Source organism: Saccostrea echinata, unplaced genomic scaffold (assembly GCF_033153115.1).
Source record: "Saccostrea echinata isolate AGI-Se365-2 ecotype Australia unplaced genomic scaffold, CSIRO_AGI_Sech_v1 ptg000020l, whole genome shotgun sequence".
NCBI classification, from domain to species: Eukaryota; Metazoa; Mollusca; class Bivalvia; order Ostreida; family Ostreidae; genus Saccostrea; species Saccostrea echinata.
In genome coordinates, this window is record NW_026889769.1 from 1,825,570 (window position 1) to 1,844,979 (window position 19,410).

Consider the following 19,410-nt stretch of genomic DNA (forward strand, 5'->3'; position numbering starts at 1 on the left):
CTTTGAAACGTGATTGAATTAAATTGTGTAATTTACAGGAAAGTCCTATCTTTATATAAAGTAATAAAACAAATAGAAAGATCTTTTTAATTTTAGTTTGTCTGAACTTATAAAAAAAATACGCCATATATAACTTTAAGCTAGCTCGGTCAAAATTGGGAAAAACGCATATAATAATGTTATATATGTACAAAGTTCGAGGAGCTGGCTGGCATCCTGGATCCCATATTTAGACCTTCATCTCTTTACAGGGGAGGGGTCTGGGAGAGACCGTTTGACTGTCAAAAGAAATTGAGTTTACAAGACCGGTATCCTATTTAGCTAGCCCGGTCAAATTTGGGAAAAACGTGTATAATACTGTTATAAGAGTATATAGTTCGAAGGGCTGGCTAACATCCTGGATCCCATATTTTGACCTTCATCTTCTTACAGGAGAGGGGTCTGGGAGAGACCCCTTGACTGTCAAAAGAATTGAGTTTACAAGACTGGTAACCTATTTAGCTAACCCGGTCAAAATTGGGGAAGACGCGTATAATACTGTTATAAGATCCAGGGTGTTAGCTAACCCCTCGAACTATATACTCTTATGAAAGTCCCATATATCCCATGTAAAAAGATGAAGGTCTATGGGATCCAGGATGTATTACCCAGCCCTTCGAACTATATACTCTTATAACAGTATTATACTCGTTTTCCCCAATTTTGTTTGCCTAATAACCAGGAGCAGGAGGAAGATTTTCAGAGAATTTATAGTTTCACTATATGATCATTAGATCCCCTCCCAAACTCCAGAACCCCCGACCCTTGGGCCATAAATTTCTAATCACAATCCCTCTTACTTTGATCTCTCTTGTTCTCTCAATTTTGGAAGAAGCACCCTTGCTCGTCATAATCAGGCACTAGCTTATCTTCTAAATATACAGGGGGAGAGAAGAAGATTTTTAAAGTATTTATGCATTCTCACTAAATGATTATTAGAGCCCTGCCCTAACTCCAGAACCCCTGACTATGGGGCCAGGAATTTCACTATTTTGGTAGAGGGCTTAATGCACATTACAATCATGCCAACAGTTTGACTACTTGAGGTCCAGGAGTAAAGAAGATTTTTAAAGATAGCACTAATTTTGATGGTTTTAGCCCCACTTCTTTGCCCCCCCCCCCCCCCGGGGGGGCATGAAATTCCAAAATTTTGTACCCCTTCACCCACTGATGAAATTGGTTGAAATTGGTTCAGTGGTTCGAGAGAAGGAGATGAAAATGTTCATAAGTTTACGACCGACGCTCGACGGAGGACAAAAAAAGATAGCAAAAGCTCACCTGAGTGACTCAGGTGACCTAAAAATAGAGCCCATTTTTCTCTATTTTCCAACATTACCCGCCTCAGCCATTGCACCTTTTTCCTTTCTTTTGCTCTACAATAAGTTTTATCAGCCTTGAATTTGTTTCACATGTAAAATCCGCTTTGCTTTCTCACTATTAATGTCTTTTTACACCTCGGTTGCACTGTCTATAAATTTTTATAGATCCAAGTATTGTATATTCATCATGTTTCTCTCAAGTGATGAAAGATCTAGGTACATGTATACTTAGGACATGGAACAGAATATGTTCCGCTGACAGGGATAGCGGCCATTGGTAAAGGCCTTATGCGCCCCAAGCAAGAAGGCTAAATAAATAAGTATATTTGTATTATTTAAGATTTTATGCAAAAAAAAAAAAAAAAAAAAAAAAAAAAATCCTGAAAATTTTATTTCGCTTCTAATAAAACACCAAAAAATTAGGTGTCTCGAAAATTTTATTTGAGTATGTTGATTCAATCAAAAATAAAGAGTATTTTTTTTTATTCTAACATTGACGTCTTATAAACCAATACTTGAAGAGATTCACTGATTTTCAGTTCAAAAGTCAAGGTCGACCTTATGCCTATTCAACATATTTTATATCAAGCAGGGCCTAGCTATCGTTTTGACCTTTATTTTTGTTTTTGCAACAGAGGAAAATGCATTATTTAAAGTATAAATGTTTCACCTAATAGTGTATATATACTAGGGATGTCAAAATATTTATTTTCCTTAGTCGATTATTCAGTTGCATTATTCGAACGATAGTCGATTATTCGGAACATTTTCTGAAAATAAAATTTTATTTTTAACTTCACTGGTACATGACGTATTTGTAACTCAAAAATCCTTTTACATAAATCTTTTTAAAAAGTAACCTCAAAATTAATGCAGTGTAACGTGTGGATAGCATGAATAAATGAAATAAATTAAGACACCTAATTCTCCAAAATGTATAATTTCCCCATCAATCGAATTCATAAATGGGTCTATACAGTCAATTTTTGTTTTAGTAAGCATTATTTAAAAATTGCCAGCCGATATATTTTTTCAATTTTTACTTTTTAGCTTATTATAAAATAAATAAAAATCAAGTGCTCGTGATATTGTCAAACAGTTAGATACTGCTTATTCAATTGATTGTCCCGGCTATCAAAATGCCCTTAAAATATGTAAGCGGATTGTTTTAATAATTATCAAAGTGTCAAAACACGTTACGGCTATGGTGTGTTCCTTGGATTTGAGCAATCCTAATACATGATGTATAACAAAATATAATTGGTACAGGGTATAAGATCAAGCCCAATTAACACAGTTTTCCAAACAAAGTCCAGTAATTTGATGGGTAATTTATTACAAAAAACAACAAGGGCAGTATCTGACATATAATTCCCGCGGTATAGTGAAGCACTTACAATTACTGTACCTTTTTAAGTACATGGAAAGTCAATCGTTTTTTTTGTTGAGGAAATTTTTCGACTGTCAGTGAGGAAAGACGGTTTCTCAATTTTAAGATGAGAATTCCATAGAGAATTCCATCTTGTTAAATCACTCTTTTATTGCATTTATTTAATAACAAGTTTATCTTTTAAAAAGATTGGTGAGCTAGCGCTGTAGCATAATAAAATACAGAAGAAGATATCTGAACCATTTGTTAAATTTGCTGAATCGATTAATTATTAATAGGAAGGCAGATTGGTGCACTGGGGGGTTGAGTTTGTGGGGGGTGGGGGTGTCACAATTCAGGATGGTGAATCTAAGAGTGTGCTTCACGTCGGCAATGGCATAACTCCTAACTGTGCTTTAAGCATTCTGTATTTTACTGTAATTTCAATTTCGAGGTGAAAAATTAAAGGTCAGTAGAACCAATGAGCACCTTCGGGACTTTCCGGCAAGCCCGGAAAACGTATCCGAGGTTGTCGCGGTTTTCCGAGCTTGCCGGAAAGATCCATGAAGGTAGATTAGAAAAGCTATGTATTCATTACAACTTTAGAAATAACAGTCTTGGTTTTATAAGACCCGAGTTACTGTTACTTTTTGTTCATTTACGTGCAGGTTAGACAACAAAACACGAAACTTCAGATCATATGTATTTTCAGATGATAAACACGTACTAAATTGACATGTCTTTCCGACATACTCTGAAAAAGATTTTTGTTGTTGTTGTTTTTTCCGAGCTTGTCGGAATTATCCACTAAGGTGGTAAAACTGTAAGGGAAGCTAGATGTCTAGAATCTTGGCATTATATGGCCAAATTTTTTTCTTGTACTTTTATGTGTAGGTTAGACAATAAATTTTAAAAAATTCAGAGTCCGGATCTAGACTGGTATTGACTGTCTCTAACCTACGAAATATATATCGCGCATATCAGACAGGAAAGGCCAGTGTAAATTCGGATCATTTCTATTTTTGTATGACAAAACGAAATTGTTATCGTACAGTCTATGTACAGTAGTTTTCCCAGAATCCCCGACCGTGAAGTCGAGCATGCGTATTTCAGAAATATAGACTAACGTAGTTGCTAGCGCTCGAGAGCGCTAGCAATAATATTCGAATGTCGTTTCATTATTCGATCGTCGGTCCATTCGACTGATGGTCGAATAGTCGACCATTCATTGACATCCCTAATATATACAAATTTACGATTGATACACCTTTCATCAGACTAATGTTATTGGCAATACGATTTTCTGAATTTAAAAGTGAACTTTGCTCATAATTGGGTTCTTTATGATGAAATTTAAATATCCTTTTTATGCAGTCAGTTTACATACTTTAAGTTTTATTTTTAATTCGTTTATCGTGCATAACATCTTTTCGTAAGTGTCTGTCTTCTCTCTGTATAACAGTATCATTAAAAATAACGAAAGACGAAAAAGGCAGTAAAGTGTACTATTGACTTGACGTGTATAAAAAAAATCCCTAGGAGACCGTACACCTATTACGTGTTTTAGTGCATGATTGATGTACTTAGCACCTCTGAAATATTTGCAGTTTAAACTGATCCTAAATGAAGATAAATACACATGGAAGAACCAGTGTTTGCACCTACACATTAAATGGCAATTTGACCTGGCACTCCAAATAAATTCCTCTAAGACGAAGGTTTGAAAGAAATATTTCACCAACACCCTCGTAGATCAAATATAAATGGAAATTAATCAATTTGTTGCCTAAAATAAACTTTTCCATAATTTTTTGCTAAATTTTAAAAAGTCCATTCCTGACGACTGATTTCTAAAAGCGTTTTTTTCCTAACAGGAATGAATAAGCATATCATCAAGGGCGCTTTAAAATAAAAAAGTATGAACGGAGATATGTGATAAAGCTACAAACAAAAACCTTACGTGATTTAAAAAAAGGCATTTTGTCAAGACGATAGAAGAGTTTTAAGGTAAGTCTGAACCTGTACTTTTATTCAAAAAGCATGTGCTTCATAGGAATGCTATACGTGTTTTCTTTCTGTATTACTGCATGTGACAAATTGTTCATTAAAGTGTTTTTCCTTAACAAAGTAACTTGACGAATTTTAAGAACTTAATTTACAAGCTCTATATGTCCTCTGTAAGCGTTGGTTTACATTACGTAATCTATGTTTATACTGCAAATCATATTTAAACTCTTGCATGTTCAGCGAAAACTAAATATATTTGATACAGGAAATGGATAGATTTTCATGCTTCTGTGTTCAGTATCAATTTGTTTGATAATTTATATTCAATTTTTCCGTTGTCAAGCTGTTTTAAAAAGATTTTATTATACCCAATTTTTCCACGACGCACAACCTAAAATTGAATCTTTCCTGTCGTTTAAACTTAATTATTATTTCATACGTAGTGGCCAATCCTTCATGTAATGTCACAGCTTACCGTTAAAAACCCAACAAAAAGTTTGATTCCTACCGTAGCGCCTCTTTATCCTAAAAGCTGTGTTTAACTGAAATAAAGGTTTCTCAGATTCATGAGTAATTTGAGGTCAGATGACCCCGGGATTAAACAATATTCTCAGTAAAAATCTACTTTATTAACGTATTAGAATGTATACTAGTATATCATATCATTTGATCATGTACATCTTTTACTAGATATAACACTGCATTTGATGTACTAGTAGATCAAATAGCACGATTGAATGATTTTTTTTTAAAGTAACCTGATGACAAATTGGACTTTGTTTTAGGCAAGCATAGAAAAACATAATCATTGCTGAATAAATTTGATATCCAAGGATGGCTATCGAAAATAAGGTTGCTTGTTGGTATATCTATGAATTTATCTACATGAGTGAAATCGACCAAAGAAGCCTTATTGTTGTGGAAGATTGACTTCTAATATCTTCTTTTATTGACATCAAGTACATCATATCTACATAGCTGGAATAATCCACACCCAAGTAGGTTATACCTAATATATTGTTCAGATGAAATTGTTACACTGTTTTGAATCATTGATGCGTAAAATGCTGGTGGAGGTTTTCGCTTTAAATTCCGATGTGTATCCATATGAATGTTTTATGAATCTCACGGCTCTTTTTTTCTGAATATTACTAGGTAAGATTATATAGAATTCATTTATTTTCAAAGATATTGCATAGATTCTAAAAATTATGTACATGGATTCACATTGCAATGCACACCGTCTTGCTGCATGCATACCTCCTTTTTTGTAACGAAATAAAGTGCATTTTTGCGAAAAATAAACGAGGTATAAATATAAAAGTATAGTTATCAGTTAAAAAAAGACAAGTGCACAGAAAAAGGGTTTTAAGAATGTTGTCTTGCATTTCAATTTTCTTGTATGTCTTTCATAGTGAAGGAACGATCCATAAGGTTTTTAAAAATTGGTTTAAAATTATTTTAAATTTATTTTAGCGATCTTTATGAAGGATTTCTTACCTCTAGTATAAACAAATAATAAATGTCTTTTATGTTAAATCCGGGTTACCCATGCCTTGGTCCATAATGCTTTGTTTTTTATTGGTTAAGGATAATTTTTTAGGAGGCGAGTGTGACTGACAGATGAAATGTCTCCGGACGTTCCCTCCTCGTTAACAGCTGTAGTCGCGATCGTCTGTACAGTTCTGCTCCTCGGGATAATAAAACTACGTAGACACTCCAAAGGGTAAGATTTTTCCTGTCTTTGATAGAATAAAAAAAATCCCTTGGGAATATTAAATGATGGATAAATTTTAAAGGAACTATCACACCTTTACCTTAAATTAAAAGCCAGTAGGTTATTTTTTTTTTTTATTTGAAACTGAAATTTTGCGTGTGATTTGGACCCCCCCTTCCAAGAAAAAAAAACTATTTTCATTAGATATGAAATTTTTAAGTTAAACATGTATTAACTTATATATAAATAGTTAATTTTGCTTCTTTTCTCTTTAAAAAATATTTTCGAGAACCTTCGGCATACAATGCAAAGCAAAACGTTGAAATTCTTTTGTTATTTTCAAATTTGCAATTACGTCTGATGGAAAATGAATTTAAATATTTTTTTTTCAACATATTATGTATATGTATACGAGTACATTCTGAATGAACATTTTGGAGTTGTTTGAATCTTTAAATTAAAGTTGTTTACGAATGTAGGTAGAAATGTAAAAAGGTGCACCAAAAACGCATTATCGCAGAGAAGTGATTAAGGCAGAATAATATGAAATAAATATACGCGTGTATCTATGGCAATATTTCGAGTAATAAAACTTCATACGATTGTGTTGACAGCCAAGACAAGACTTCATATCTGGGTTTTTATTGTCATTTGAAACTTGAGAGATATTAATGAAAAAGCAAGAGAGTATATTCATTAACATCACGGAATAGTGAGTAAGTGTATCTCGCCGTTCTGAAAAAAAAAAAATCGAAACTGTTTATCTAGACCAGGGATCTTCAAACATTAGGTCTGCAGTTTTTCAAATATAGTGTGTTGTTTCTATCATCGCCAAGACACACTGTTTTACACAAAATTAAGAAGTCTCTGGCGAGACTGTAGCTCTACCCGAGTGTACTTATAACAATTAAGAAATATATATTCTAGTATATTCTATTTGTGTACCAAGTCTAATTGAAATCCAACCAAAACTGTAGGAGTGATGTTTTGAAAAAAAAATCACAGAAATTTATATTTTTAGTAGAAACAACGATTGTTGAAATCAAAAACAGATAAGTAGAATTATTCACCTAAGTAGAGTCTACTTGTGTCATTAATATCGGATTTAAACCGTAGGCTGACTAGCTTTTTTCAAAGAAACACACAGATATTTCTATTTTAGTAACCATGTCAATATCCCGTGTCAAAATAGAAAACATAGAATTACGTATTTTAGTATCGTCTACTTATGTACCAAGTCTATTTGAAACCGGGCCAAAACTGTTTTGAGAAATTATTTACGGAGAGACGTACGGGGTACGGGCGACGGGCACCTTACTAATGCATAAGCTCTTCTAGAACTTAAAATATAACCTGTACTAAGTCAAAACATATAGCTGCAGAACTGTGGTTCTCTTGGAAAGAAAATTCTCATATATATCTTTGGTATGTCAGATTTTCTGTACATTTATAGTCCACAAAAAAAGAAGAAAAAAAAAAGATGAAGTGGTCTTTTAAGTTTAAAGAAATTGTAAAACAATGATCTTTTAATTTAGCATAGATTTCAATGAAAAAAAGATATTTTTGCCAAAATTCCAGAATAACTTAACTGGTTTGAATGTACACTGTCATTGTCATTGCATGACAAGCACAGAAGAAAAAAATGTGATTGCGTATTTGAAAACTCTCTCTCATTACATTAATATTCTGGTGTGATTTGAGGATATTTTGTATGTCATTGTGGAATTTGTGTGTTATAACCAGATCATTTAAAGTTCTGATATTTCTCATTTTTTCTTACTCTAGAATTCAGTCATGGCCCAAGGACGTGGTACTTTTACACCACTGTGGAAAAGGTCCATATGCCCCTAGCTTGTCGCCATTTATTATCAAACTAGAAACATTTCTTAAATTGACAGACATTCCCTACGAAGTAAGTATACTTGTAGGTACAAAAGAAAATTCTATTTCAATAGTTATTTTTTACGGTCAAACTATTCAATGAAAAGTATATTCAAATACGCTAGAAACCATAATCTCCAGAAGGGAACAGTAAGTCCATTTGTGACACAATGTAGTCCTTTTTAACATATATGTATTTTATTTTGTCAAATACAAATCTGAAATATGATTAAAAAAGTCATATTGCAGACATTTATTTGACAAAATCAAATAAGAATGTCAGGCTGGCTGGCCAGTAGACTCCCATACAATCAGACTATAAGTTTCGTTTAATGTACATGTAACAGATAGTTCGAGATTACAAATTGGGACCGAAGGGTAAAGTACCTTGGATGGAATATAATGGAGCGGCCATGGGTGACTCTCAGCTCTGTATGGAATATTTAATAGAAGAATTACACATTGACATAGACGACCATCTGTCCACGACAGAGAGAGCCATAGGGACGTCATTTCAGCGAATGGTTGACGAGCATACTTATTGGTGAGAAAAATATCTTCAATGAGGAACGAAAATGAAAATAACTCTTAAATTCGACTCACAGATACAATTACTGAAGTATACTCAGTAACACATGGTGAACAAGAATAAAATGAAGTATGCTTTTCCCGACTCCCAGAGCATTAAGCAAAAAACACATTGAAACACATTATGTTTTTGAAGAATATAATTGTCCTTGACATACAAAATGACTTTTTAATGTTTTTATATATCATGCTGCCATTAAAATATATGCATGCCTTGAGCAATAGGATTGTGAAAATTTACCAGGTTGATGGTTCATTGGCGATGGGCATTTGATAACGAGAAATTATGTTTAAAACAAGCAAAATGGGGATTACTGGCTCTGACTATCGCTAAACATGTCCAGAAGAGGGCAACTTACACACAAGGAGCTGGGAGACATACAAAAGAAGAGCTATTGAATATTCTAAGAAAAGATCTCCGGGCATTGTCTAATTTTCTAGGTAACCTTTTAATTTTTTTTTTTAAAGTTTGAAAACACCTATGAAATCTTCTGTTGAATTGCTACGAATGGATTGTAATGTCCATATAATTATTTGCATTAAACTTCATTTAAAAAAAAAAATAAAAAATAAAATAATCATGTCATTTACAGGAACTAAAAAATATTTTTTTGGCGATAAGCCTTCGTCGGTGGACTGTAGTATATTTGGACAGTTATCTCAATTTCTTTGGCATTTACCAGATTCAGAGCCAAACGTTATGTTAAAAGGTGAGGCATTCATATATTCGTGTTTTTCGGTTTGTTTTTAATTTTGTTTGTTTGTTTGATTGTTTTGTTTTTGTTTTTCTCTTCATGGTTTCTCTAAAAAATTTTCATCATCGTCAAGAGATAAATAACGAAACACATTTTTAAAAGAAAAAAGATACAGGCAATAAATTTTTAGTCAATACTGTAATCTGAACTAATTTTCGAAAGTGATATGGGAAAGAGCATATCGTTGTTATTAAAAGCTGTCGTTTTCAGTTATGATATGTTATTTCTTTTCAGATGAATTTTCTAACTTACGTGAATACTGCGAGAGGATGAAAAATACGTTATGGAAGGACTGGAACAATAGTCTGTTGTTTCCTGCTGAACACACTTGAGAATTTTTTTTATCTAAATTATACTGTACATGTATTATTATTGCGTCTTTGTCGTCCGTAATAAACATATAAGGGTTATTTACAAGGTTGTGCACGAAAAAGATCCCTCACTGCTCAATGGCACCGAGTGCCGAGTATAGGTCAAAATTTGCAGCTCTCCACCGGCAAGTGGTGGCGTCTCCATGTGAGTGAAAAGTTCTCGAGAGGGACGTTAAACAACACACACACAAACAAATAAGGTTGTGCATGCTTGCACATTGGTATTTGATGAGGAAAAGATCCCAATGTGATTATTGGTATTAACTACATGTATTTTTTAATCGATGCATGCGTGTGCATTCGTAGTATGTAAACTGTATGCCATTGTATGTTTCATAGAGATATTTGCTCGGCTCTGCATAATTAATACAGATACTAAGCATACTGTAAAGTGAGACAACAGCTGTCAATCTATAAGCCTGGTGCTTCATGTCCATACATGGCTTGCGCATATTTTTAGTGAAAAGGCAAAAATACCAGTGAATATTTACGAGTAAACAATCAAAACAAAATAATTATTTACATATTACATGTATTAGATATACGACCTAGACATACCTAGGTTTATCAAGTTTGAATACATTTAAACCAAGAATTGCAGAGTTCCACCTAGGTACCTTTCTTTTTTCATTGCTCAGTGACATTGAAAAATGAACTTATGCTATGAGATTGAAACACCTATGGGACATATGCAATAACGTACTAAAATCTGAATTTATCCTATTCAACAGTTCACAACACATAGGACATGACTTTGTATGTGACACTTAGACCGAAAACCATATATGCCAAAAGAAAGAAAAACAAAACAAAACGAACAAAGTCTCTCCTTCCGTTCCACATGGAAAATGTTTTTCGTTTGATCCCCCTGCCTGATGTGGTTGACGAGACGTTTTAACAACATGTCAACTACATTATGTGGGTCGGCTACAACTAAACAATCAAGATAGTCTGAGTCCATTTTACAAATGAGCTTACCACTATCACCAAAAACTTTATTATAAAATCTTGCAAAAATCAATTATTCTGTTTAAATTATTTGCATAATTCAATATTTGTTTTCAAAAAGACCAAATCCATTTTGAAAAAGATGTAAAGAAGAAAGTTATTCGAAAAATTAACTATTTTGGGGGGTCTTAATCGTATGTTACTTTGAAAAACTGCCCCCTGTTTTATTACAATCCCGTAAAGAGTTGCATGCATCTGCAAATCCTGGTCTAATGGTACCTACAAGTAATCAAACAGAATGTTGCAACTGCTGGAACCCCAGACGTCATCAGCCAAGTCTAACCATTTCGACTCAAACCTGGAACGTCCTCAAGATGGGAAGTCGGCATTGATTGGATAAATCGCTGCCGTCTGTAGATGGGTTCCAGCTCTGTTCTGCTCTTTTCCAACACAAGCAAGATAACTACTCTGCTGTGTTTGCTAGTATTTGTATTTTTGATCTTCTGTACTGTCCTGTGATTTCCACGGTTGGTTCTCAGGGTGCACTGTGCTATAAATCTCTACCGGAAATATACCCTTGTCATCCATCCTTTGGTGCGCATTTTATCTGCCATATCATGGAATTTTGTTTTCTTCCTCTGGTAAGCTTCCTCACATCTCTTTACAGTTCCACCATAATGATCCTGCTGATTTTGGACCATAACAAATGAGGTCTGTATGACAAAGCTTTGTCTGTATGATGTCTATGAATACCAGTCTTAGTCCAAGGTCTGCCCAGGAAGCTGCTAGGATGGATTTCAGTTTCTGTGTTTTATTGACTGCTAAAGATTTCACCTTTCACAATGTTGACGAATTGCTTTTCTTTGTCCTGCCCCTCTTCTAAATCTGTTCCCTTTCTAAGATATCTGCTATAGCTCTTTTAATACGCGATCATGTCTCTATCTGCACCTGCCTTGTATTAGAGCAATATTGCAAGATGACAAATTGCGTATGCTTTAATTTTAAGTTCCTGTTTTTTCACATAAATCACGTAAGAACTCAGGTTTTCAGGTTTGTTGGTGATAGTAACAGATTATAGACAGATCTTAGATTTTGAATGCGGTGGGGTTCCATCCACAAGCCCCCCCCCCCTCCCATTTCGCTTTCTCTCTGTTGTCTATCTTGTCCATGCACCTTGGCCTGGCCTCTCATTTCTGTTGCCCTGGCTTCCTTCAACTCTTCTTTCATTAAGGTCTTCCGCTCCAGGCGGAAGACCTTCTACTGATTCTGATGGTTAAGATTATTAAGGTCTTCCGTTTCCAACGGAAGACCTTCTACTGATTGTGATGATTAAGATTATTCTTTTTTTTTTTTTTCCTAGACGCCAACTTTGACGCTTCATATCTTCCTCATTTTTAAACAGATTTTGTTCAAATTTTCAGAGCTTTTAGACTTTACAAAACACTGTCAGAATACCGTAATACAATTCGGAAATTACCTTCTGTTCACGAGTTATTCCCCTTTGATTGAATTTTGCATGCCTCCGATTTCCAGACAAAGGCTCAGAAATGGTTATAATTGGAGCACAAAACCTTTTGAAATTGAAAAGAGGAAGCATTGAAGTTGTGCACATCGGTTTTTGTTTTTTGATTTTTGCATTAAAAATGGCGCTAGAGAGGGGTCAAAAGTTAGAAGGCGGAAAACAGCAAAAAATTTGACATATTTTCCTTTATATCTTGAAAACTAGAAATATTTTGTTAAGACATGTAGAACAAAAGTTGTGCATAATTGCAAGGGCTTTCATATGATACTATTTAAAAGGGGCTGGCCCCTATGATTAGGGATCTTGGGCCCTTAAAAGTTTTTGCTTTATAACTCAAAAACGGTAAATATTTCGATCTGGATCTTGGGAACAAAATTGTTCTTTTACACCTTTTTGATCTAATGAAAATGTTGTTTTGTTTGAGTATACCATGGGTATTGCGTAATACGTATTAGAAAGCAGGCCAGGTAAACAGGTAACGTTTTTCATTCGGCAAGGAAATCAGACCTCTTCATGTGTATAACTTAAACAGACTTGCTATCATTAATATACCCTGCGGTATTTAATGTTAATTTTCTTTTTAATAAGTTTTAAAACGTGGTTTATGGTTCACTATTAAATTATTTATTACAACTAGTCTTTCTTTTCTTCTTTTTTAAATTAGATTAATAGTGTTCAAAAGCGGAGAATATTAAATCTATCTTTCTACGTTTATTATTACAACAAACTTTGTAAGTGATTTTAAACTGTATGCATTGAATAATTCACGATCATTAGCTGTATGCATATTACGGTCTCCATGTTCAGCTCGATGTTTAGTTATGTAACCCAACGCGCGAATCCCACGCTGTTGATCGAGGTCACCAGTGTACTAGCCACCTGTGGCCATAAACAAAGCTAGTATTTGTGATCGCGTATAATGTCAATTTTGTACAAAGAGCTATTAATTAATGGAAAGTTATGTTTTTAATTATATCGAATCAGTAAGATTACTTTACCGATCTTTTATAATCTTAATTCCAAACACTGGTGCATAAAAATCATTTTGAATTTTAATCGCTGTTTTTGTCTGTTCGCAACAATACATTTAAAAAAAGTATTGCTCTATCCCGTGTTGTTGTATTTTAATTCATCTGCAATTGTAATTGAATGGGGGCTTCGGTAAATAATTGTAATTACTACGCATGCTACGCACATATTATTTTTACCATCACTCTTGTGAATGTCCATTTATTATTTATAGAATTAAATAAACATTAACATAAATAAAAATTCCTTCAAATATACATGTTCTATAATTCAAGTCTTAATATAGCAAACAGTTTCATCCATCTCTGCCGCTTAGTGTCTTAAGTGTTGTAGTCCAGTCCTCGTTTACATACACGTGGCTACAGAGAGCCGCGGGCACCTCGATGTTGAAATACATTGTGTACTCTGATAGTTGCTCTACACAGCACAAACAACTAACGTGTACATGCAGTGAAGTAATTGGCAAAGATTGTTTGAAAAATATAAACTGACATGTATTCGCTTCGAAGCATTCATTTTAAAATTTTATTTACATGTAGATACCTTATAAGAACAAAACAAAGTAAATGTATAACACTTAGAACAATGTTTAAACAGGTAAGCGTTTTCATTCGGCAAGTAAATCAGAACTCTTCGTTTGTATAACTTAAACAAACTCGCTATAAATAATATAACCTACTGTATTTAATGTTAATTTTCTTCTAAATAAGGTTTTAAACGTGTTCTATGGTTAACTCATAAATTATTTTTTACAACTTTCTTTTCTTTTTTAATTTAGTTTTAAAGGGAACAGCGTCTTCTAATAAAGGAAGGAATTAAATGTATCTATATAACTATATAAGTAATATTAAACTTTAAGCATCGAATAATTAATGATCATTAACTGTGCCTTTTTACGTTCTCCATGTTCACCTAAATGTTTTTAGTTATGTAACACAACCCGCGATCCCACGATGCCGAGGTCACCATCGACCAGCCACCTGCGGTCATAAACCATGTAAACAAAACAAATATCTGTGAAGACTATGATCACGTTTTTAATCCATCGTGCAGAAACAACGACTAATGAAACATTATGTTTTTTTATTTATATTGAATCTTTAAGATAACTTAACCTCATCTTTGATTTAATCTTAAGCGTTCCAAACACTAGTGCATAAAATCATTTCGAATTTTAATCGCTTTTACCGGCCTGTTCACTGTCGACACAACAATACGATTTAAAAAAAAAAAAAAAACAACAAACAAACAATTTATTTCTCTGTCCCGTGTAAATGTATTCAATTGTTATTGAAAAGGTGCTAAGGCAAATAATTGCAATTAGTGATGGGAGTATTAAGTATTAATACTTGTGTAAAGTATAATTTTTACTATCAGTCTCTTAGTTGTTTCTTCATTTAATTTTTCATTAAATATTAAACTATATACATCAAATAATACTTTTAAACATACAATAATTCACGCCTTCTTACAGCACAGTTTACATTCTGCTCTGTCGCTTTGTAACCCAGTCTTCGTGCACACGTGGCCGCAGAGAGCCGGGGTCATATCGGTGTTAAAATACATTGTGTACTCATAGCGATTAATGGAAAATTGGGTTTGAAATCATTTCGAATCTTACATATTATTTTATTTTACTCTATCTCACGCTTATTTTTATCAATCCTTACCGCCCGTGCAGTTATTCATTTCAAGTTTTACGCATTTTAATTGCCGACTTAACCATTAAGTTTGCAACAATTTATTTTTCTGTCTCGTGTTTTAAACTGCATGTACACATGCATGATAATTGTAAGTGGAGGTGACTTTTTCAATTCTCGGCATCCTCACAATGTCAAGGTATTGTGATTTCGGAACCTTAATTGACATTGTGAGGATGAATTCTCGGGAAAATCGGAAAGTTTTACGGATACATACATATACATACATGCATGCAAGTACAGAACATGCTCTTTTTATAAGCACGATCATGAATTCGAATGTACAAGTGTACATGTATATGCAAGAGCGCCCCAAATGTACGCATATCGAGTGTTTAAAATACAGAGAAATACAAAATCCCCGGTCTCTGTTTTACATTATCTTTGCAACAAAATATTGGTTAATCTGAAATCAATTTTATTGATCTATAGCTTATTTTGAAGTAAATTATCGGTCCACTGAGTTGATAATGAGTTGTTTTTATAACGGGTACATTTAGAGTATTCCGAATCACTTTTTACATTTTGACTGTAAACGATTTTATTAACAAGTTTATAAATGGTTGGTTGGTATTAAAGGAAAGCCAGTTCAATGAAAAATCAAATCTACATTACACGGCGAGTCTATCTACGATACAGGCCTTGACAGGGGTTATATTTACATCACCTTTTTAGTGTATTGCAGGTCACTTCCGGGTATTTCGAATCACCAGGTAAATGGCTAAAAACAGTCAGATAACAACATTATAATTAATGAATTAGTTGGTATTGTTTACCAAAAGTATCAAAAAATAAAAAGAATTATTTTCTTGTTGAATGTTGTTGTTTTTTTTTATTAAGTTATTAAAGCCCCGCCCCCCCCCCCCCTTCTGTAGACACACTATAAAACAGCGTTCTCAGAGGCGGATCATGCAGAAAAGCAAATACCAACAGAATATTACTTTCTGAAATTACCTGATTGTAAATTGTTGTCCTGTAAATATAATCATCATGGCCGTAGGAACCGGGGGAGGGGGGGGGGGGGGGCACGGGGGGCCGTGCCCCAATAATTTTGCCGATTTATAGAATACTATAGAAAATATAGCTACTATGTGTTTGTGCCCCCTCAATAATAACGTCTGATGACTTTTTTTTTTCGCTTGTCAAGGAATTTTAGTAGGTGATAGTGCCCCCCAACTGAAAATGTATGGTTGTGCCCCCTCAAAGTGAAATTGCTTCCTACGGGCCTGATCATGATAATTATGTAATTTTTTTTTGTTTACCTATGTGATTTTTTTAATGCAAATAATTAACATTGAACTGTCATAATTCTACGAGTAGGCTACCAGATAATAATATAATGATGATAAAAAAAATTGTGAAAAGGAATTAAACCAACTCATGTTTAGATTTCATGATTATTAAGAATGACGTATATCACTGCATACGTGTACTCGTACATATCAACATTGATCAACACTGGTCACGTGTATACCGGGACCCGGGATAGTCTTATTATAGCTCTTGCTTTGTCAAATCATTACTTTCATACCCCTTGCATTTAAGAAAAACAATGTTATAAAAAAAATATTAATCTGACATATAACAAGTATACATGTAGCGTGTGCAATTTATTTGGCTAGGGGCATGTACACACGTGGTTCGAAACTGTAGGGGGCTACAAATGCGGCCATAACTAGTATATTTTTGAGGTGTTATTAAAAACAAATAATACTCACAAAACTTATAAAATTGCCGTTCTATCGATACCTTATATGCCATGTTTCATCCACCAACAACGCCACGACGTCGATGAGAAATACCATGCAACGTTTCTACACGGGCATTTTCTTCGAAAAGGATAGGAAGTTAATGAATTAAAATAATTAATTCTTTTAGTTAACGCATTATGTTTACCTCTTTATTTGTTGTATGCAATAAGTATAGACCTTACTTATAATGACTGTTTGGTTGTCACACCTGTGCATGTGTAGTGCGAGGTACAGCGGTAAGGTAAATTACCGAGAGTCGCGATATGCGGGGTGATTCGGAATACCCTAAATGACTGTGGTCCATTGAATTAACCTGTCAAATCTAACATGGGCCAACATAATACGACTAAATTCGTTTCATGAATGAACTGGTTCTACAGTATACAATATCTTTTCTTTAGATCTGTTTGTTTATTATTTTCAACCACAATCTGCAGTACATGTATAGTTACACGAAATCCATGCACAACGGCGCTACACCTGTCAATCAAAATCACTCGATATTGTGAACTCAGTCTGGTGCTACGGCAGCATTTCCGAAGTGATTCAAAATATTCTTTCGGCTTATTCTAATTTTTCGCGTTGAATAATAATATTTTGGAACAAAGTTGGAATTAAGGCTGGAGCAGCATGCTGTGAATTTATCACACCTGCAGTCTGCAGTCTTCCCATCTTACATGTATATGAAGCATCTGTTGAGTAATGTTGTTTGTTGTTTTATTGTTGTTTTATTTGAACCAGAGACATTACATCTCATAGGTATACAAAATATGTACATAAATATTTATACATAAGCTTTGCACAGGATAATTGTAGTATATGCTATACAATATACATTACATGTGGCATTTACATAAACAATAGCATTTAATGTATTATCACTTCTTATTGTATACTATTTAAAACATCATTTCTTAATTGATAAGAAAAATACAGAAATTTACCTAGGTTACATAGTTCTTTAGTATTTGTGGAACTCAGTAACTGTACTAATTTAAATACTGATGGTTTTTTAAAATAATAACTCTTCATAATTATATTTAATTCTTAGTTCTTCATATCGAGAACATTTTAATACAAAGTGAAATTCGTCCTCTATCTCATCTGATATACATATTTCACATTTTCTATCTTTTCTTTCTATGTTACAATACCTTCCCCTCTCTATCTTTAAATCATGCGCTGATAGTCTTAAACGACTAATAGGTATTCTATAGTTTGAATGTAATGGTTTTTTTAAATACGTCTGTAGTACAACATTATCCACTAAATGTTGATATAAAAAATATTTAGGAGAATTACAAATTCTTGCCATAATATCTTGTTTTTAACCGTCATACATTCTTTGAAATACGATGTTCAGAGAATTATTATCAATACAATTGCTATTATACATGTCAGTTAAACCAAGCCTTTGAAATTCCTTCTTAATGTTTACAATCCATTCATCATTATTTTCCACCATATTTTGATAACATGATTGTAAAATACAATTATCACTGTTTTTTAATTTCACCCAATATTTCAAAATTTTCTTTTTCCTTTCTAGTATAAGTGGAAATCTACCTAATTCACAATAAACTGCATCATTACTGGTGCTTTGTCTGACTTTTAAAACTCTTTTACAATAAGTTAAGTGAACATTTTCTATATCTTGACCCTTGTGAAATCCCCATACTTCAGTTCCATAACTCATTACACTGTTAATATAGGTATCGAATACTGCTAATTGTGTTTCTACGTTAAAATGCAAATCCCTGGTTTTACTATTTACACCATACATAGCTTTTTTACCCTGACATGAAAAATGTTTCTGTGTTTCAGCAAATTTGCCATTATAATTGAGCAACATAATGAATCAGAGAGCATAATGTGCGGAACAAGTTTGATTGAGATTTTTACTTTTCCTTTAAGATAAAATGATTAATAACATAATTTATGCATCTAATAGATACATATAAATGTACATGTATAGCTTTTTAAAAACAAGAATCTGTAATTGAAAATGTGAAAGTGAAGAGTTAAGGTAATAGTTCTTAACCAATTAAAATTTAACGACAGTTCATTCCTTCCTAGTCTCTATATAACTTTTAATTACGGCCGTGCCCTCTCCCCTTCAATTGATGTCTTATACATGCTTTTAAATTCTGCTATGTATCAAGAAATTTCCACAGGTACTTGTGGACAGGATCCCCCCCCCCCCCCCAATTCAACCCCGATGTTTGTTGGACATTTTTTTCCACAAATTATATTTATTACACTTATTCATCATGTGTACCATAGGAAAAAATCGAGAACAAGTACCTGTGGAAATTTCTATTTGCCCCCCCCCTCCCAAAAAACTGAAATTGCTTTCTACGGGCTTGACAACAGGTACTTGTGGACAGACCCCCCCCCCCCCCCGATATTCAACC

General features: G+C 33.6%; 1 protein-coding gene across 1 annotated transcript; it reads left to right on the forward strand.

Annotated features, from left to right (window-relative positions):
- The first annotated feature begins 5,548 nt into the window (after nucleotides 1-5,548).
- Nucleotides 5,549-10,044, forward strand: LOC133190047 (failed axon connections homolog). The gene is made up of 7 exons (XM_061325517.1): nucleotides 5,549-5,889; nucleotides 6,338-6,460; nucleotides 8,237-8,363; nucleotides 8,680-8,876; nucleotides 9,165-9,361; nucleotides 9,514-9,630; nucleotides 9,910-10,044. Exons 2-7 carry the CDS (start codon nucleotides 6,363-6,365, stop codon nucleotides 10,005-10,007), a joined length of 834 nt encoding a protein of 277 aa, XP_061181501.1. The 5' UTR covers nucleotides 5,549-5,889; nucleotides 6,338-6,362; the 3' UTR covers nucleotides 10,008-10,044.
- The last annotated feature ends 9,366 nt before the right edge of the window (nucleotides 10,045-19,410 follow it).